The 22,260-nt window shown below is 40.8% G+C and overlaps 1 protein-coding gene across 1 annotated transcript; it reads left to right on the top strand.

Annotated features, from left to right (window-relative positions):
• Positions 1–439: 439 nt before the first annotated feature.
• Positions 440–21,414, top strand: LOC103300874 (guanylate-binding protein 1). The gene is made up of 10 exons (XM_054720759.1): positions 440–656; positions 12,288–12,415; positions 13,324–13,433; positions 13,681–13,877; positions 14,478–14,720; positions 16,393–16,673; positions 17,501–17,713; positions 18,117–18,219; positions 18,457–18,650; positions 21,043–21,414. Exons 1-10 carry the CDS (start codon positions 467–469, stop codon positions 21,157–21,159), a joined length of 1,776 nt encoding a protein of 591 aa, XP_054576734.1. The 5' UTR covers positions 440–466; the 3' UTR covers positions 21,160–21,414.
• The last annotated feature ends 846 nt before the right edge of the window (positions 21,415–22,260 follow it).

Below are 22,260 nucleotides of genomic sequence, written 5' to 3'. Positions count from 1 at the left end.
AATGAGAGAGAAACATTGATAGGCTGCCTCTTATGCAGCCCCTACTGGGGATCAAGCCAGCAGCCCAGGCATGTACCCTGACCAGGAATTGAGCCCTGACCTCCTAGTTCATTGTCCCATGTTCAACCATTGAGCCACTAGGCAGGTTTTAGTCTGAAAATTTTAATGAGAATCTAAAAAGAAAATTTTCTATGGTAAATTAAAGATTTTGTTCATAAAAGCGGTTAAATGTTGATAACAATATTTTTTAATGTACTCCTTCAATTGCACTTCTGTAACTTTCTAAAATAATACAAATCTTCCCCTTATCCATCTCAGTGTAGACACAGAACTACTGGCCATGTTGGGGAATTTTATGACTCTACCTTTTGGATCAAAATAACCTGGTGAAAGTTCTTGATTTACTTAGAATGGAAGTTCTAATCCATCCCATCTCCTTGCTTGCAGAGAAGGTGACACCCTGGACATGGCCTCATACATCAAGATGCCAGGCCCGGTGTGCCTCATTGAGAACACTAGCACACAACTAGTGGTTAATCCACAAGCTTTGAAGATTCTGTCTGCCATTATGCAACCTGTTGTGGTGGTGGCCATTGTGGGTCTCTACCGCACAGGCAAATCCTACCTGATGAACAAGCTGGCTGGGCAGAAAAACGGTGAGGGGCACCAGTTAAGCTCTGCCAGATCCCTTCTCTCCACCCACACTCCCAGCTTTGAGTACGGTGTTAAAGGAAGAGCAAGGTAGAGATTGGGAGGAATATTGAAAGAAAGCTTTTAATCTATCTACTGTTACCTTCTTACCTTACTGTGGTCTGAAAACGTCAACGCACTGTCTCTTCCCACTTTCCTTAATTTCCCTTTTAAAAGCATAATTTGTATTATTTTCCTAGAATTCAATGTTTAATTTTTTAAAGAATCACCATGTCATTTCTCACAGCAACTCTACCATTTTACATTTCTCCCAGAAATGCACGGGATTCTAATTTCTCCACATTCTTTCCAATACCTGTTATTTGGCTGTGTGTGTGGTGATTTTGTTGTTTGTTTTTATTAACTTCAGACAGAAAGAGAGAGAGATAGAAACATTAATAATGAGAGAGAATCATTGATTGTCTGCCTCCTGCATGCCCCACACTGGGGATCAAGCTCACAACCCAGGCTGAGAATAGAACCATGACCTCCTGGTTCATAGGTCCACACTCAACCATGAGCCACACCAGCCAGGCTGCTATATTTTTTTTTGGTAGTCATCATCCTAATGGGTGTGAAATAGTATCTCATTGTGGTTTTGATTTGTATTTCCCTGATAGCTAGTGCTGTTAATTATATTGTTATATGTTTATTAGTTATTTGTATATTTTCTTTTTTTAAATTTAATTTTATTGCTTAAAGTATTACAAAGAGTAGTATATATGTCTCCTTTTTTTCCCCATTGACCTTCCCCTGGCCTCCCCTACCACCCGGTATTTTGCGTTCATTGGTTATGCTTATATGCATGCATACAAGTCCTTCAATTAATCTCTTACCTCCCCCCATCCCAACACTCCCCAGTCTTCCCACTGTAGTTTGACAGTCTGTTCAATGCTGCTCTGCCTCTGTATCTATTTTTGTTCATCAGTTTATAAAGTTCTTTATTATACAATATGAGTTAGATCATGTGGTATTTTTTTTTTTCATTGCCTGGCTTATTTCACTTAGCATAATGCTCTCCAGTTCCATCCGTGCAGTTGCAAATGGTAGGAATTCCTTCTTTTTTACAACAGTATAGTATTCCATTGTGTAGATGTACTACAGTTTTCTAATTCATTCATTCATCTGCTGATGGGCATTTAGGCTGTTTCCAAATCTTAGCTATACTAAATTGTGCTTCTATGAACATAGGGGCACATATATCCTTTCTGACTGGTGTTTCTGGTTTCTTGGGATATAGTCCTATTAGTGGGATTACTGGGTCAAATGGGAGTTTCATTTTTAACTTTTTGAGGAAACTCAATACTCTATTCCACAGTGGCTGCACCAGTCTGCATTCCCACCAGAAGTGCACGAGGGTTCCTTTTTCTCCGCATCATTGCCAGCACTTGTTGTTTGTTTATCTGACAGGTGTGAGGTGGTACCTCCTTGTTTTGATTTTCATATCTTGGATGATTAATGACTTTGAGCATGTTTTCATATGTCTCTTGGCTTTCTGAATGTCCTCTTTCCAAAAGTGTCTATTTAGGTCCTTTGCCCATTTTTTTATTGGATTGTTTATCTTCCTTTTCTTAAGTTGTATGAGTTCCCTGTAGAAGTTGGAGATTAAACCCATATCAGAGATAACATTTGTAAATATGTTCTCCCATGCAGTGGGCTTTCTTGTTCTTTTGTTGATGTTTTTTGTTTTGTTTTTTTGCTGTGCAGAATCTTTTATTTTGATTGAATCTTTTATGGTTTCCCATCTTATATTTAAGTCCTTTATCCATTTGTTTATTTTCTCTTTAGTTTCCATTGCCCTAGGAGCTGTATTGGTAAAGATATTGCTACAACAAATGTCTGCTATTTTGCTGCCTATGGCTTCTTTTAAGATTTTTATGGTTTCCCATCTTATATTTAAGTCCTTTATCCATTTTGGGTGTATTTTTTGTGTATGATGTAAGTTGGTGGTCTAGTTTCATTTTTTTGCAAGTATCTGTCCAGTTTTCCCAACACCATTTATTGAAGAGACTATCTTGTCTCCATTGTATGCTCTTCCCTCCTTTGTCAAATATTAATTGAGCATGCAAGCTTGTGTCGATTTCTGGGTTCTCTGTTCTGTTCCATTGGTCTATATGTCTGTTCTGGTGCCAGTACCAGGCAGTTTTGAGAACAGTGGCTTTGTAATATAGTTTGATATCTGGTATTGTGATCTACATTGTTCTTCTTTCTAAATATTGCTGCAGCTATTCGGTGTCTTTTTTTATTCCAGATGAATTTTTGGAGAGTTTGTTCTAGGTCTTTGAAGTATGCCATTGGCATTTTTAACGGGGATTGCATTGAATTTATAGATTGCTTTGGATAGTATGGACATTTTAATGATGTTGATTCTACCAATCCATGAACATGGTCTATTCATCCATTTGTTCATGTCTTCCTCAATCTCTTTTTTCAATGTCCTGTAGTTTTCTGAGTACAGGTCTTTTATGTCCTCAATTTGTTTATTCCTAGGTATCTTAATTTCTTTTCCTGCAATGGTAAATGGGATTGTTTTTTTCGCTTCTCTTTCTGTGAATTCATTATTGGTGTATAAAAAGGCCATAGATTTCTGGGTGTTAATTTTATATCCTGCTACTTTGCCAAATTGACTTATTAGGTCCAGTAGTTTTTTGATGAAGTCTTTGGGGTTTTCTGTGTATAGTATCATGTCATCTGCAAATAAGGACAGTTTTAATTCTTCTTTTCCAATTTGGATGCCTTTTATTTCTTCTTGTCTGATTTCTATGGCTAGTACTTCCAGTACTACACCATATATGGAACAGGAGTGGTGAAAGTAGGCATCCCTATCTTGTTTCTATTCTTAGGGGAAATTAGATTAGTTTTTTCCTATTGAGTATGATGTTGGCTGTAGGTTTATCATATAAGGCTTTTATTTTGTTGAGGTATGGTCCCTCTATTCCCACTTTGAGAGTTTTCATCAAGAAAGGGTGTTGGATTTTGTAAATGCTTTTTCTGCACCAATTGATATGATTATGTGATATTTGTCTCTCAGTTTGTTTATGTGATGTATCACATTTATTGTTTTGTGGATATTGTACCATCCTTGCATTCCTGGAATAAATCCCACTTGGTCGTGGTGTATGATCTTTCTAATGTAATGATGAACTAGATTTGCTAGAATTTTGTTGAGGATTTTAGCATCTATGTTCATCAAGGATATTGGCCAGTAGTTCTCTATTTGTGGTGTCTTTATTTGATTTTGGAATTAGGGTAATACTGGCTTCATAGAAAGAGCTTGGAAGTGTGCCTTCTTCTGGAATTTTTGAAATAGTCTGTGTGGAGGATCAGTTTTAGTTCTTCTTTGAATGCTTGATAGAACTCCCCTATACAGCTGGCCAGACCAGGGCTTTTGTTTGCTGCAAGATTTTTGATTGCTGCTTCAGTTTCTTTGGTAGTTATCAGCGTATTCAGGTTTTTTGATTCAGCTTGATTGAGTTTTGGGAGATTGTATTTTTCTAAGAATATGTCCATTTCATCTTGGTTGTCCATTTTGTTGGAATAGAGTTGTTCATAGTATTTTTTCATAATCGTTTGTATTTCTGTGGGATCAGTTGTTACTTCGCCTCTTTCACTTCTGATTTTGTTTATTTGGGTCCTCTCTCTTTGCTTCTTGGTGAGCCTGGCTAGAGGTTCATCAATCTTGTTTATCCTTTCAAAGAATCAGCTCTTGGTTTTGCTGATCTTTTGTATTTTGCTGATTTTTTTGTCCCTATGTCATTTATCTTTGCTCTAATTTTTATTATTTCCTTCCTTCTATTTATGCTGGGCTTTTCTTGCTGCTCTCTTTCTAACTCTTTGAATTGTAGGATTAGATAATTTATTACCATCTTTTATTGTTTTTTTAGATAGGCCTGGAGAGCTATAAACTTCCCTCTCAAGACTGCTTTCACTGTGTCCCATAGATTTTGGATTGTTGTGTTTTCATTGTCATTTGTGCCATGAAGTTTTTTATTTCTTCTTTGTTCTCTTTTGTAACCCAATCATTGTTTAAAAGCATGCTATTTAGACTCCAAGTGTTTATTTTTATTGTTTTTATGGTACTTGATTTCTAGATTTATTCCATTGTGATCTGACAACATGCTTGATATAATTTCTATCTTCTTGAATTTGAAGAGACTTTGCCTGTGCCCCAATATGTGGTCTATCTTTGAAAATGGCCCGTGTGCACTTGAGAAGAATGTATATTCTGTGGCTTTGTGGTAGACTGTTCTGAAGATGTCAATTAATTCCATCTGACATAGTGAATCATTTAGAATTGATATTTGCTGATTTTTTGTTTAGAGGATTTGTCCAATGGTGTTAGTGGGGTATTAAAGTCCCCTACTATACCTGTATTGCTGTCAGTCTCTTCCTTGATATCCTCTAGAAGTTTTTTTATATATTTGGGTGCTCCTGTATTGGGTGCATATATGTTTACAAAAGTTATATCTTCTTGTTGAATTGCTCCCTTTAGTATTATGAAGTGGCCTTTCTTATGTCTTGTTGTGGCCTTCCCTTTGAGGTCTAATTTGTCTGATACAAGTATTGCTAACTCAGCTATTTTTTCATTTCCATTTGCCTGAAAAACCTATTTCCATCCCTTCACCATCAGTCTGTGTAAGTCCTTTGTTCCAATGTGGGTTTCCTGTAGACAGTAGATATATGGGTCATGTTTTCTTATCCACTCAGCTAACCTATGTCTTTTAATGGGGCATTTAATCTATTTACATTTAAAGTTATTATTGATAGGTACTTGTTTGTCAACATTGTTATTCTTTATGCCTGTGAGCCTTCTTCCCTTCCTATTTCTTCTTTTTATAGCAAACCCTTTAGCATTTCTTGCATTGCTGGTTTGGTGGTAATAAACTCCCTTAGTCCTTTTTTGTCTGTGAAGTTCCTGATTTCATCTTCAATTTTTATTGATAGCCTTTCTGGGTACAGTATTCTTGGATTCAGACCCTTGCTTGCATCACTTTGTATATTTCATTCCATTCCCTTCTGGCCTGATGTGTTTCTGTTGAGAAATCAGTTGATAGTCTGATGGGAGATCCTTTGTAGGTAACTGTCTCTCTCTGGCAGCCTTTAAGATTCTTACTTTGTCGTTGGATTTGCCAATCCTACATAATAAAAAGGTAATATGCAAATTGCATCACTCCGCTACGCCCACGATTGGGCCGGCTGGAGGCACAGGGGGCAGGACTCAGGGTGGCCGATTGGCTCGACCCCCACTCCTCCCGCTGGCCTAAACGGCAGGTGCTGCGGAAAGACCCATGGGGCCGGCGGAAGACGCTGGTGGCGGAACTCGGGGTGGCCAATTGCGTGGCTGCCAGCACCAGTTTTCCACCAGCAGCAGTTTTCCTCTGGCTACCCGCTGATCGGAGCGCCTCCAGCCGGCAGCAGTTTTCCTCTGGCCACCCGCTGATCGGAGCGCCTCCTGATCAGAGTTCCTCTCGGGGTGGCCGATCGTGCTGGCTGGAGGCGCTCCGATCGGCGAGTGGCCAGAGGAAAACTGCTGCTGGCAGAAAACTGGTGCTGGCAGCCAGGTGAAGGAAAAGTCTATTGCACGAAACTTCGTGCAACGGGCTTCTAGTTTAATTATAATGTGTATTGGTGTCGGTCCTTTGGGATTCATCTTGTTTGGGACTCTGTGAGCTTCTTGTACTTTGTGAGTATTTTTTCCCAATATCATGGAAGTTTTCTGTCATTATTTCTTCAGACAGGTTTTCTATTCCTTGCTCAGTTTTTTTCTCCTTCTGCCACCCCTGTTATGCAGATGTTGTTTCATTTCGTGTTGTCCCAAAGTTCCCTTAGGCTCTCCTCCTGTTTTTTAAGTTTTTTTCCTAGATGCTGCTCTGCTTGTGTATTTCTTCCTACCCTGTCTTCTCGCTCACTGATGCAGTCCTCCGCTTCTTCTAGTCTACTGTTGATTCTTTCTATTGAGTTCTTTATTGCAGTGATATCATTTTTCATTTCTTCTTCATTTCCTCTTGGTTCTTACACATATTGTTGAACTTGTCTTCCATCCTTTTCAGCAACCTTATGACCATTGCTCTGAATTCCTTCTCTTTGATATTGCTTGCCTCCATGTCTTTTACTTCCTTTTCTGGTGATTCCTCCTTTTCTTTTGTATGCAGGCTGTTTTTTTTGTCTCCCCATGATCACTTCTCACAGGGTTTCTGGTTATGTAGCTCTCTCTCTCTCCTGCATTGACTTAAAGGCACAAAATACAACATACCAAAACACAATGCACAAGGCACCAAAAACAAATGTATTCATGATACTAATAACCCCAAATAAAGGTGACCACCAGAGGAAAGAGAATTTGGGGAATAGAGAAGAGTGCAAAAATGATATTGAGAAAAGAAAAAAAAATTAAGAGAGAATAGAAAAAAAAGGAGGGGAAAAATACATATATGGGAAGAAAACTCCAATAAAACAAAAACTAAACCAAAAAATGCAAACAACAAACACCTAGAGATGAATGCAAACTACAAAGAACAACTAATCAAAAAAATGCAAACAACACACTTCCAAACAAGAAACATTCAGATGAATCTAAGGAGGCAGAGCTTATTTCCAGGAGGTAAGGGCAAGGAATTGAATGAATGGGGAAATAGCCACAATTCAGTATAGAGGAGGCAGAAAGAAAATGGATGTATAAGAAGAAAAGTAGAAAACTAAATACAAAAAAAGAAATATATATATAAAGAAAATTTATAAATATATATATAAAATTTTCCTCATTCTTTACTCTATCTATCTACATATTTGTTTACTATTGGAATAGGAGGATAGAGAGTAAATGGGCCTGAGTTGGTGATTGGAATTAGTTAAGCTATTAGTAGAAGAAGAGAACAAGTGAGGAGAGAAAAAAGAGATGCAAAAAAAGCCCAAACAAAAAAACTAACCAATAATCAAACAAAAAACAAGACAGAAAGAAAGAAAAGGGCAAAAAAGAAAAAAGTAATTTGGATAGTGAAGAAAGCAAAAAGAGAAGTGTGTATGGGTTTGGAGCAGGGGAGAGGAAATTAGATGTGTGAGTAAGATCAATTTTTGAGAGAAACCAAGATGGTGGCATAGGTAAACACCTGAAATTGCTGCCTCACACAACCACTTCAAAACTACAACTAAAATACAAAATGGACATAATCCAGAACCACAGGAAGGCTGGATGAGTGGAAATTCTACAACTAGAAGGAAAGAGAAAAGCACACTGAGACTCAGAGAAGCTGCGGAAATAAAGTGCAGAGGTACGAAGGCGCACGCGCGAAAATGCTGGCAGCTGAGTACATGGCTGTCTTTTTCAATAAGGAGGGAGACACAAGCTCCCAACTGCTCTGAACTCCAGTTCCAGTCAAGACTCTGGGGACCCAGACTCATTTGGGGAGAAATTGGACTGTCTGGCTTCAGGCAGAACTCGAGGGCGGCTTTCTCTCAGAGGTGCTTTCAGTGATTACCAAGGGACACTGAGAACTGGGGGCCTCTTAGGGCAGGGCTGAGGATCAGCCATAGCTGTTTGCTCTGCCCCAAGACCCCACCCCACCTAAGCGGTGTGCAGAGGCTTTTGCATATGAATGGACTGGCCCTTTGCAACCTAAAATTACCTAACAAACTGCAACTGAGTCAGAGAGCCCCAGAGCTACCAAAAGAAGGCCCAAGGCCCCACAGCAGCTTGCATTACTTCACAGCTGGGCCTCATCTGGGCACCTCCAAACAAAGAAGAGGAATCTGCAGATCTCTCCATAACTCCTGCTGGGTAGCCTCAGGCAGAGGCTAAATTTGCACTTCCTTGGATCTCCCAGTGGTCAGAATGGGACCATCCAGACTACAGCTCCTCAGATACATAAGGGACACACTCAAGGGGCAGACTCAGTGAGCACCAAACCCCCACTGAAGCAAGTCTTGCCCCATAAGGGTGTCTCCAGCACAGAAGTTCTCCCAGTGTAGACACAGCTAATTCTCATAGCCAACTGGCATGGAGGTCAATACCTCACAGTGATACCAACAACAATCAAGGCTTAACTACAAGACTGTGCACACAGCCCACAAAGGGGTGCACCAATAGTGTCCACCTCAGGTGACTGGGGAGGCTGAGCCACTGGGCCCTATAGGACACCTAGCACACAAAGCCACTTTATCAACACAGGGACGGAGCCAAAATGTGGAGACAAAGAAACAGATCACAAATGACAGAAGTGGAGGAAAGCAAACTACTGGATATAGAGTTCAAAACCACAGTTATAAGGTTTTTCAAGAATCTTCTAGAAACCGCTGATAAATTTATTGAGACCCTTGAGGATATAAAAAGGACCAACTAGAAATTAAGCATACACTGACTGAAATAAAGAATAATATACAGAGATCCAACAGTAGACTAGAGAATCCCAAGAATCAAGTGAAAGATTTGAAATACGAAGAAGCAAAAAACACCCAACCGGAAAAGAAAAAAGAATCCAAAAATATGAAGATAGTATAAGGATCCTCTGAGACAACTTCAAGCGTACCAACATCCGAATTATGGGGGTGCCAGAAGAAGAGAGCAAGATATTGAAAACCTATTTGAAGAAATAATGACTGAAAATGTCCCCCACCTGGTGAAAGAAATAGACTTACAAGTCCAGGAAATGCACAGAACCCCAAACAAAAGGAATCCAAAGAGGACCACACCAGGACACATCATAATTAAAATGCCAAGAGCAAAAGACAAAGAGAGAATATTAAAAGCAGCAAGAGAAAAACAGTTAGTTACCTACAAGGGAGCACCCATACGATTGTCAGCTGACTTCTCAACAGAAACTATGCAGGCCAGACGGGAGTGGCAGGAAATATTCAAAGTGATGAATAGCAAGAACCTACAACCCAGATTACTCTACCCAGCAAAGCTATCATTCAGAATTGAAGGTCAGATAAAGAGCTTCACAGATAAGAAAAAGCTCAAGGAGTTCATCACCACCAAACCAGTATTATGAAATGCTGAAAGGTATTCTTTAAGAAGAGGAAGAAGAAAAAGGTAAAGATAAAAATGATGAACAACAAATACATATCTATCAACAAGTGAATCTAAAAATCAAGTGAATAAAAAATCTGAACAGAATAAACTGGTAAATATAATAGAATCAGGGCCATAGAAAGGGAGTGGATTGACAATTGTCGGGGGGGAAAGAGGTGTGGGGAGTGCAGGAAGAGACTGGACAAAAATCGTACACCTATGGATGAGGACAGTGGGGGGCAGGGGGTAAGGGCAGAGGGTTGGGTGGGAACCGGGTGGAGGGGAGCTTTGGGGGAAATAAGAGGAACAATTGTAATAATCTGAACAATAAAAATATGAAAAATAGATCAATTTTCAACAGGGAGTAAAAAGAAAGAGTAGAGAGAAACTAAAGCAGGAACAGGATAAGAGTAACAGGACAAATAAAGGGAAAAGTGATGAAGAGAGTGTTGGCATAAAGGAAAAATTGAGATAGAGTAAAATAATGCTAAAGGGAAAATCAAAATAGAATATATAAAACTAATCCCAAAATAAAATAAAAATAACATAAAATAAAACTATTTCAAAAGGTAAATAATAGTATTAATACTAATGGTTAAAAATATAATTAAAAAAACAAGGTAAAATCGAGTGAGAGAAAAAAATTAGTTTCTTAAGTAGAAGATAAAAAATAAAAATGTGAAGTAGGAAGGTCATTCACTTCCTCCACTGTTCTGCTTGGCACATCTTTTTCCTTGCAGGTAGTCAGCACAATATTGAAGTTCCCTGCGATTCACAGCTCCTTTGTGTCCGAAGCCACAACCCTATTTTCAAGCAGGCGGGATCTCTCTGCTCTCCTTGGTTCTCAGTTTGTTTTTAGTTGTATTTACACACGAGTCAATTTCTGCTACAGCCCCTGGGTGTCAGTGTTTCTGCCTTAATGTCTTGGGCTAAAAGGCCTCTCTACTCTGGCTCTGTGTGGAATTCTGTGCAGGACTCTGTGGGTTAATATCTAGAATCCCCTTCTGCCAAGCAGGCCTGTGGGACCCCCTTCCACATTCGAGGTCTACACTGACCCCACCAGCAGAGAATTTTGTGGCGGAGCAGTCTTTCTCTGAGGCTCTAGTTCCCACTGCATACATTTCTCCCTCTAGCCTGGATCCCAAATCTCACCAGCTGTGTTTAATTCGCCAGTTCTGGTGGGTGCTCTTTGCTTCAGCTGTTCCTTCTGCTCTGTGAGAAAGCGAAGGTCCTGTCCGCAAATTCGCCTGTTTGTCTCCTCCTGTGCAGACCTCCCAGGCTTCTGTAGTTGGGGAGGTTGGAGTTCCGGGTTTGTGGATTCGCAACTGAGGTAACTGGTCCCAGGGATTTTGTGGTTATAAGGTCCTGGGAGGCATCTGAGATCTCCCCAGTTGAAGGTAAGGCTGGGGTTCCGATCACAGTCAGTCTCAGATTACAGCCTTCTCCCCTTCAAGATAGTGAAGCCTCTGTGGCAGAATCCGCCTCTTCAGGAGAGATTTAAGCTGCAGTAGAGGCTGCCTGGTCATAGGGGGGGAGGGGGGGCGGGGACGGTCCGCCAGTCCCCAACAGTCCCATGGCTATAGCTGTCCCTCACTCACAAATACTGACACTCCCTTCACGTCCACACACTCGCCTTTCCTTCTCTCACTCTCGCACTATCTAACAGCCTGCAGACCTGTTGGCAGCCATCTTCCTTCCCGTGTATATTTTCTTTAAGGAAATGTCTTTCAAATCCTTGGCTCACTTTTTAATTGGGTTGTTTGTTTTATGGGGTTGTGTTGCAGGACTTGTTTATATATTCTGGATATCAATCCCTTAATTAAGAAATATTTCCCCCCATTCCATAGGATACCTATGAAACTCTGTTGTTCGTATCCTTTGACCCACAAAAGTTTTAATTTTGAATCCAACTTATCTATTTTTCTTTTGTTGTTTATGCTTTTGGTGTCATATCCAAGAAGTAATCCCAAATTCAATATCATGAAGCTTTCCCCCTACATATTCTTCTATGAAGTTTATAGTTTAAGCTCTTACATGTAGGTCTTTGAAAGATTTTGGTTAATATTGCAGAAGGAAAGATTTCTATCTTGCACCATTGAGTGTGATACTGGCTGAAGGATTTTCATATAAGGATTTTATTATGTTGAGTTAGTTTTCTTCTAGTGCTAATTTGTTAATGTTTTTATAATAAAAACAGGTTGAATGTTTTTACGTATTGGATATTTGAACTTCCCTGTTTCTCTGTAAAATCAATACTGATTGTAGGGATTTTTTAAATGTATTTTTATTGATTTCAGAGAGTAAGGGAGAGGGAGAGAGAGTTAGAAACATCAGTGATGAGAGAGAATCATTGCTTGGCTGCCTCCTGCACACCCCACACTGGGGATGGAGCCCATAACCAGGGCATGTGCCTTGCCCCGTAATCGAACCATGACCTCCTGGTTCTTAGGTCAACCGTCAACCTCTGAGCCACGCGAGGCAGGCTACTGGTTGTAGTCTCTCCTTACCTTGATTACGTTCACATTTACCTCCATTTTAAGACATATCTCCTATGAAAACTCCACTCTCTCTCCTCCCTCTCCCCCTGAAGGCTTCTCTCTGGGCTCCAAGGTTCAGTCTCACACCAAAGGCATCTGGATGTGGTGTGTGCGTCACCCTAAGAAACCAAACTACACCCTAGTTCTGCTTGACACTAAGGGGCTGGGAGATGTAGAGAAGGTAAGTATTAAAGATTCAATTTGGAGACAATCCCCTCATTTCTGGGTATAGTCTACACTATTTAATATTTTTCTTTTTAAAATTTTATTATTATTTAATTTTTAGGCTAATAAGAGCTGGCACTAAACCATACATGTTTTCTTCATTTCTGTTTACGTGCTAAGAGACCAAGTTTTGCAATCAGGGATCATGAAAATAAAAGGCAGAATCCTAGAAGACTATAGTGGTCATTAGATAGTATTCTAATTATTAACAAGAGGCTATAAGCTAAGACAGTTAACACAGATGCATAAAGGTACTACAAACAAAATCAGCCATGAGTGCTATCCTGTAGAGAACTTTAGTTAAGGATTAATGTTCAGAAGTCCTAAACTGTTATTTAAATTTAAACTCTGTCATTAACACAGTGGCCTTAGCAAATTATTTCACTTCTTTTAACCTCAGCTTTCTGATCTGTAAAACCAATGCAAACTGTCTATATTTGCCTCATAATATTGTTTTGACTATTTAATAAGAATGGAAAGTGTTAGGTGAATAATAATTACTAGATAAGATAGCTATAAGTATTACTATGGCATAAGTCAATTTTGCTGTAAAAACATAGAGAAAATTAAATTACATTTATGGCTTTAGAGTGCCCACCAATCTAGACTATTTGTTTTGTGATTATCTGTGAGTGGTCATAAGAGGACTTAGTGAGAATACCTGTCACCAAAAATACTAATCAGAAGACTTTTCAAAGTCCAACTCCTACTAACATCCATTTTCATTTGGATTTGTTTTCCTATTATAAGTCATTAATCTAAAAAAAGCCACTGGACTAAATGAGCATCCATTTACTACTGCTGACCTGGAAAGTGCCATGAGAACATATCATAATCCTGGCCCAAATGTGTTCTGATTTCCAGGGTGACAACCAAAATGACTCCTGGATCTTTGCCCTGGCAATACTGCTGAGCAGCACCTTTGTGTACAACAGCATGGGGACCATAAACCAGCAGGCCATGGACGAACTGCAGTATCCTTTTTGTGGTCCAGAACAGCATCAACATCAGAAGGGAGACTAGTACTTAAAAACCAGCTCCATGAATGTGAATCCTGGCGAATCAAGCACAAAGGAGAAAGTATAAAAAGTAATTCAAGGTCAGGAAGAATTAACACTTGGGTTAGAAACAAAGCCAAAACAAAGGTTTGGAATATGTGGGACTAATATGGCATGAGGGGCGCCGTTCTTTTAGACCATTTTTCCTTAGTTTGCAACTCAGCTATGTGACAGAGCTGACAGATAAAATAAGGGCAAAATCTTCACTTGATGCAAATGAGGTTGAGGACTCAGCTGACTTTGTGAGCTTCTTTCCAGATTTTGTGTGGACGCTGAGGGATTTTTCCCTAGAATTGGAAGTAAATGGGCAACCCATCTCAGCAGACGAGTACCTACAGAATTCACTCAAACTCAAGCAAGGTAAAGGGGACAGAGAACTGATTATTGGGAACCACAAGCCATTAGAAACCATCATCTTTTATTTTTCTGCTTAGTGTTTTTACATGTATATTTTTCTACTTCTTCTCAGCTGCCGAGTTCTAAGAATTAATGCTTGTTTAATATCTAAATTCATAGATTTTATTTTGAATTATCTTCTCCCCTGTTCTATGACCACGTTTCTTTTTCTTTCACCTTTCCCTGCACTGTGATCAGATTGATTTTTATCTCCCTGCTTAGGGCTTGTGATGCTGTAATTAGCCAAAGAATATGGAGTAGAATGGGCATTTATTTAAAGAAAATAGATTAAAGCATAACAATGCGCTAGGCCAGGGGTTGGCAAACTATGGCTCACAGGCAAATGATGGGCAATGCAGCCTGCCAGCTATCATACAAATAGGTTTTACTGGGTGAAAACCATGTAGAGGTTCCATGGTTGCTTTCATGCTATAAAAGCAGAATTGAATACTTGGAAAAGAAACCACCTGACCTGCAAAGCCTAATATATTTATGATTTGGACATTTACAGAAAAAGTTTCCAATCCCCTATATTTAGCAAAGCCCTTTTTTATCTTTCTCCAGGTGCCAGTCTTAAAAATGAAAAAGTTAACCTACCCCGACTTTGTATCCGAAAGTTCTTCCCAAACAAGAAATGCTTTATCTTTCATCGGCCCACTCATCGGAAGAAGCTAGGCCAACTTGAGACAATGCATGATGATGAGCTGGACCCTGAATTCATGCAACAAGCTGCTGACTTCTGTTCCTACATCTTTACCAATTCCAAAGTCAAAACCCTTTCAGGAGGCATCCAGGTCAATGGACCCCGTGAGTCCACTTCCTGGTCATTACTCTCACTGTTAAGAATAAAGAACTGTGGAATAGCATCCACCAAGTTTGAACTTTGAAAAATGCAAATCTACTACTACTAGAGGCCCGGTGCATGAAATTTGTGCACTCGGGGAGTTCCCTCAGGCCAGCCTGGGCCCTCTCACAGTCCAGGAGCCCTTGGGGGATGTCTAGACATCCTTAGCACTGCAATGGAGGAGGGAGAGGCTTCCGCCATGGCCCCAGCGCCGCTGTGCTTGCCAGCCGTGAGCCTGGCTTCTGACTGAGCAGCACTCCCCCTGTGGTAGTGCACTTACCACCAGAGGGCAGCTCCTACATTGAGTGTCTGCTCCCTGGTGGTCAGTGCATGTCATAGCAATAGGTCATTCCCCTGTTCGGTCGATATACACATTACCCTTTTATTATATACTAGATGCCTGGTGCAAAAAATTCATGCACTCAGGAGGTCCAGCCTGCGCCCTCTTGCAATCTAGAACCCCTAAGGGGATGTTGGAGAGCCTGTTTCAGCCTGATCCCTGCAGGCCAGGCCAAGGGACACCCCTTTCCCTCTGAGATTCATCAGTTTGTTCCATGTTGTCATGCCTGTGGTTTCTGTTTCATTGACTGTTTGCACACTGGTGGTCAGTGCACATGATAGCTACCAGTAGGCCAGCCATTAAGCTTTTATATGTATGCATGATTACTGTGGCATATCCTAGATGACACAACATTTCTAGTAGATTTTATTATTCATATTTCCTTGGTGAGAAAAGATAGAAAAGGACAAATAAAAAAGCTCTGTTGCTTCAAATTGACCTAATAAACTGGACCTGTACTATCCCATATAATAGCTACTAGAAAAGTGTAGTAGCTACATTTATATAAAATTAAAAGTAGATTAATTAAAATGAAATAAATTTAAAAATTCTCATTACATGTATAGTGGCTATAATATTGGATAGCACATATAGCAGATGACTATCATCACAGAAAGTTCTCTTGGACAGTGTTCCGCTAGAATAAATAAAATGGAGACTCCTTTTTAAATTTACTTTGGTTTTTTAATCCTCACCCAATAATATATTTTTCCATTAATTTTAGAGAAAGAGAGAAGCATCAATGTGAGAGACAAACATTAATCAGTTGCCTCCCGCATGCACCCCAACTAGGGATCAAAGCCACAACCTAGGTGTGTGCCCTGCCCAGGAACAAAACCCACAACTTTTTGGTGCCTGGGACGATGCTCAACCAACTGAGCCAACTGACCAGGGCAGAGGACTTCTTTTTAATTGTTTCACAAATATTGACTTTATAAATGTTTACCACGGACCAGAACTGATGATAGAGACATAAATGAGAGGTACATTTCCTATCCTAATGGTGCTTAAGGGTAAAGCACATGCAATCAATAAACACAGGTGTATGGTGCCTAGAACAGAGGTTCTCACCCTTTGATATGTATCCATATCACCCAAGATCTCGCCAGAGAAGGATTTATTTCAGTTGATCTGGAGCAGAGGCTGAGAGTCTGCATTTCTAGCAAACTTCTAGTTGCTGCTAAGGACATCGATGCTGTGACCAAATGATTGAGAGATATCACCAGATTTATAGAGGATGAACTGTTTCCTCACCCCACCTACAACAAATGTTATCTTTTGTTGTCTATTTGTAGGGCTGGAGACTCTGGTGCTGACCTATGTCAATGCCATCAGCAGTGGAGACCTGCCCTGCATGGAGAACGCAATCCTGGCCTTGGCCCAGATAGAGAACTCAGCTGCAGTGCAAAAGGCCTTTGCCCACTATGACCAGCAGATGGGCCAGAAGGTGCAGCTGCCCACAGAAACCCTCCAAGAGTTCCTGGACCTGCACATGGCCAGTGAGAAAGAGGCCTTTGAAGTCTTCATGAAGAATTCCTTCAAGGATATAGACCATATATTTCAAAAGGAATTAGTGGTAATTTTTTCCTTATGTTTATATGCATTAGGATCTCAGAAAGCCAAGTACTACTAGAAAATAAAATGGGTATGTATCACAACAGAAGGAATTCTTACTAGACTTTAAAATGATAAAAACCACTATTTGTTATTATTATAATAAGAAGAACCATTTTATTATGATTGACACAAAGTTTTGAACATTTTTTCTTTTCATGCAGATACTAATACTCTTTCTCATAATTTAGTTAAATGCATGCTAGTAATAGTTAGAGTTTCTCATTACTAATTATGAGCATCATCCCATTATTAACCCTCATAAATTAATCCTCATAAACCAAGTTACTTGCTTGTTGGTACCAGACAGATTTAATATTATAGCCAAAAGCAAAGAAAGATGTAGTCTTTCTTCCATATGCAATCTCTGGTCCAATTTGAAAAGCAGAAGTTTCTTTCTAAAGATGTATTTGTAGGACTAGAGAACGTAGTTCTGACCTATGTCAATGCCATCTGCAGTGGGGACCTGCCCTGCATGGAGAACGCAGTCCTGGCTTCGGCCCAGAGAGAGAACTCGGCTGCAGTGCAAAAGGCCTTGGCCCACTATGACCGGCAGATGGGTAGCATAAGTGCTAACATAAAGCTAGCAATCTCTGCCATGAACTTCACCTCCAAGGAGAAAGGGACTTCAGTAGAAAGACAGGATCAGGAGGAAGGATGTGGTCCTGCTGAGGTGCCTGTACGTTGTACAGGGATCACAGACTGGTTTTTGAGAAGCCTTTCCAAAAATCCTGAAGTCAAGCTAACCTTTTCTTAGAACTCTTTCTACTTCCTATTTTCCCATTAAAGGCCCAGCTAGCAAAAAGGCGAAATGACTTTTATAAAGTGAATATGGAAGCATCATCGGATCGCTGCTCAGCTTTACTTCAAGATATCTTCCATTCTTTAGAAGAAGATATAAAACAGAGGGTTTTTTTTAAACCAGGAGGATATAGTCTCTTAATGAAGACTATGCATGAGCTGAAGAAAAGGTATCTTCAGGAACCCAGGAAGGGAATACAGGTAACAAGAATTTATCTGTCTTGCTGTTGCTCCCCTCAACCCCACACTTCCCTTCTTCCCAGTCTCCCTCCACCTCCTTTCCTGGGATCTGCTCTCTCCATGATGGCTTGATTCCTCACCCCACATGGGACCACAGCACCAACAGATCCAAAAGGAGAGCCCTCACTCAGAGAACAGGAACTCTCAATCTATATTTATGTCAATCTCTTACAAAAGATTCTGCTCCATCGGGTGCCAGGCTTGGCCAACCTGGAGCATGTGCCCAGCCTATGACAGGGGCACCTTGACCAGCACAACGACCAGGGCTCAGTGAAGCAATTCCAACAGGAAAAGATGGTGGGCAAATAGGAATAAGCGCTTCCAGCAATTTCCTATCACTAATGCCGTTTTCTCTGGGTCCTAGAGTGAAGAAGTTCTTCAGACATACCTGAGGTCCAAGGAGTCTGTGGTTGATGCAGTTTTACAGACAGACCAGACTCTCACAAAAAGGGAAAAGCTGATTGAAGGTGAGGAGCAAGTTCAAGAGACTAGATAGCCTCAACAGCTTTTAAAAGTTTAAATAATTTGGCTTGGAGAAACTTCGGTCCTTAAACAAGAGCCAGATAAGCAAAGATGCCTACTACTAGCCAAAGTCAGTCTCTGGGGCAAATGCGTCAGCAGCAACAATGACAGGTGAGTTCACAAAGAAGAAAAAGCAGGGTGGTCACCCACATGAATTTGTCTTCTTCCTTTCCTCCTGGCAGTGCAACGTCTGAAAGCTGAATCTGCAGAGGCTGCAGCAAAAATGCTAGAGGAAATGCAAAAGAAGAATGAGCAGATGATGGAGGAGGAAGAACAGAGTTATCAGGAACATGTCAATCAATTGACTGAGAAGATGGAGCAGGAGAGGGCCCAATTAATGGCGGAACAAGAGAGGGCTCTGGCTCTTAAACTTGAGGTATATAATGGCATCACTTTGAGATTTCACCTTTTCTGTTTGCTGTCCACTTTCCCTGACCTGTTTGTTAAAGCACGAAACCCGGAAAGAGATTGCTTGCCCACTTATACTTTTCATTCCCTGTCTGCTGCCTGGCTTGGAGCTTGCCTATATCTGGTTATCAAATGTTCTTTTATTATCCTTTATCTCACATCCATCCCTACACAAGGGGCCCAGTGCATGGATTTGTGCACTGGTAGGGTCCCTCAGCCTGACCTCTGCTGTCTCAAAATTCAGGACCCCTCAAGGGATGTCAGACTGCCAGTTTTGGCCCAATCCCCACAGGATAGGCTGAGGGACCCTACCAGTGCACAAATTCGTGCACCAGGCTGGTTTCAACCTGATCCCTGCAGGCCAGTCCGAGGCACCTCACCAGTGCACGAATCCATGCACTGGGCCTATAGTATGCATATAAGATCGTTGGTTTGCCGAAACCGGTTTGGCTCAGAGGATAGAGCATCGGTCTGCGGACTGAAAGGTCCCAGGATCGATTCCGGTCAAGGGCATGTACATTGGTTGCAGGCACATCTCCGCTAGGGGGTGTGCAAGAGGCAGCTGGTCGATGTTTCTCTCTCATCGATGTTTCTAGCTCTCTGTCCCTCTCCTTTCCTCTCTGTAAAAAATCAATAAAATATATTTTGGGGTTAATTTGCAAACTCATTCTGATTGGCTGGTGGGCATGGCTGATGGGCGTGGCTGGTGGGTGTATCGGAGTGGTGGTTAATTTGCATATCATTCTTTTATTAGATAGGACTAGAGGCCTGGTGCATAAAATTTTGTGAATGGGTAGGGTCCCTAGGCCTGGCTGGCAATCAGGGCCAATTTGGGCCTTCCTTCAGGCTGACAGCGGGGAACTTCCCCTGGTTGCCAGCTGCTGCCTTGGCCCTTCCTTTGTTCCGCGCCAACCCCTGGTGGTCAACGCACATCATAGCAAGCAGTCAAACTCCTGAGGGGACAATTGGCATATTAGCCTTTTATTATATAGGATTCTTCAATCAATATCTATTATCTTCAAGGCATTGTAAATACTATGACTTATCTGTATCGCTTGCTTAATATTATATGAAGCAAGAATTGCTGTGTACCTATATCTTAGGAGAAAACACAGAGGTTCAGAAAAGATGAGCTTTTATAGGGTCACACAGATAGGTAAGATATCTGAACCACCTTCAGACTTGAGGAATCTACAATCACTGTTTTTCTGTCACACCTGGTGTGACTTTGGTTCGAAGAAAACCTTTATGAGCAGAAAGACTCCTTGCCTCTCACACCTGTGTCTGCCACTCAGGCCTGTTTGCTATGCCCTACTCCTAGTTTGTGCAGTGAGTTTTCTGCAGAAATCCAGTATGGACAGTTAGGGGCCTTGATGTCCTTACTTATATCCTGCTACTCTTGCCACCAAGCTATGGAGGCTTAAATCAAATTCCCTGGTCTAAGATTCAGACACTTCCTTTGATTTTGAGAAATTTTTATTTCTGTCATGTGTATGTATATGAAAGTCTGTGTGTGTGTGTGCAAGAGTCTAAAAGATTTGAAAAGAAACATAATTAAGATTGCCCACATAGGCTGTAAAATTAATGGGACTTATAATTTAAGTTTATCAATAATTAGATGGTATAAGCCAGAATCTCTCTTAGCTAAAGGAGGCTCAAGATAAGCAATCACGGAGCTAAGATGTCCAAGTAAAAGTATCCTATATAACAAAAGCCTAATATGCAAATTGTCCCCTCGACTGCGAGTTTCACCAGTAGTGTGACTGCTCACTATAATGTGTGCTGAGCACCAGGGGGCGGCATGGAACATGGCGGGTGTCAGTGACCCAGCACTGGCAGCGGGCGGCAGTGGAGGCACTGCTGGCACCAATGTGCCCTGATGAGAGCAGGACCACGGCAGGATGGTGGACCAGGTAAGTGGGTGGCACCAGGGCAAGGGAAGTGTGAGAAGAAGAGGGCTCGATTGCCCGGCCAATCACCCTGCAGATGACGACCAGTGGTAGTGGCAGTGGGGTGGGGGGAACGGGGCTGACGCCTGGCTCCCATGCACTGAGGAAGCCAGGCAGGGCCCCATGACTTAGGAGGAGGCGGGTATACAGGAGCCCAGGGGCCCAGGTCCCAGAGGTTAGCTGGAACCTTCCCTTCTACACCAGATGCTCATGCTTCGATCGCCAGCCAGGCCTAGGGAACACACCTGTGCTTGGATTTCATGCACCAGGCCTCTAGTAATGAATATTTATGGTACAGAAAATTTCAAGAAGAAATTAAATACTCAAAAAAATAAACTATAAATGTGGAAACTATAAGTTGAGATTTGCTTACTGCTGTACTTTATTTACTCTTTATTTGTCTCTTTTTAGGAACAGGCCTTGTTACTAAAGGAAGGATTCAAAGATGAGAGCAGACAACTTCAGAGAGAAATAGAGAATCTCAAGAAGAACATGGCAGGAAGCAGAAAGAAATGTATCTTAATCTAAAGACATAAAGGAAAGAGATTCCCTGGTCACTCTACCCAAGGCATAACTCAAGCAGTTTTATAATTTGGAAAAAGTGTCACAACTTGAAAAAAAGTGACCTTCTTTAAGCTGATAAAATAAATCTACAAAAAACCTTTCACCTAACATACATATCTAATGATAAAAAACCGGAATGCTTTGCCCTTAACTCAGGAATAAAGCAAGGATGTGCAGTCTCTCCACTCCTGCTAAAGAGTATAATGAAAGGCTTCCTACAATATGGCAAAAAAAAAAAGAAGAAAAAGAAAGGAAGAAAGAAAGAAAGAAAGAAAGAAAGAAAGAAAGAAAGAAAGAAGAGAGAGAGAGAAAGAAAGAAAGAAAGAAAGAAAAAAAGAAAGAAGAAAGAAAGCAAGAAAAAAAGAAAGAAGAAAGAAAGAAAGAAAGAAAGAAAGAAAGAAAGAAAGAAAGAAAGAAAGAAAGAAAGAAGAAAGAGAGAGAGGGGGGGAGGGAGGGAGGAAGGGAAGGGAAGGGAAGGGAAGGGAAGGGAAGGGAAGGGAAGGGAAGGGAAGGGAAGGGAAGGGAAAGGAAGGGAAGGGAAGGGAAGGGAAGGGAAGGGAAGGGAAGGGAAAGGAAGGGAAGGGAAGGGAAGGGAAAGGAAGGGAAGGGAAGGGAAGATCAGAAAGGATAAAATAAACCTGCCTTTATTCTCACCCACTGATTATCCACACAGAAAAATCCCCGGGAATCTACAACAAAATAGCAAAAAACAGCAACAGCAAAAACTCTTGGCACAAATACTTGAGTTTCACAAGGTTGTAAGATTCAAAGTCAATACACAAAAATCCATTTTCAACTGTATTTTTATATTAAAGCAATGGACTATTGGAAACCAAAAATTAAAAAAACAATACCACTTACAATAGCTGTTTTTTAAATGGAATATTTAGGTTGAAATATAACTAAACATGCACACGATCATCTATGCTTGAATATTTATTCTAAGACCAAGAGATTATGGGATTGATCATGATGTATGAATTTCCTTAGATTCCAACTCCCTTGTAGTTTTTATGATGTTCCTTTTATTCATTGTAGAGAAGAAGGTTCAAGACCCTTATTTTT

This window comes from Eptesicus fuscus, chromosome 9, assembly GCF_027574615.1.
Source record: "Eptesicus fuscus isolate TK198812 chromosome 9, DD_ASM_mEF_20220401, whole genome shotgun sequence".
Classification (NCBI taxonomy): domain Eukaryota; kingdom Metazoa; phylum Chordata; class Mammalia; order Chiroptera; family Vespertilionidae; genus Eptesicus; species Eptesicus fuscus.
Note: the sequence above shows the minus strand (reverse complement) of the source record. Positions and strands in the feature narration are given on the sequence as shown.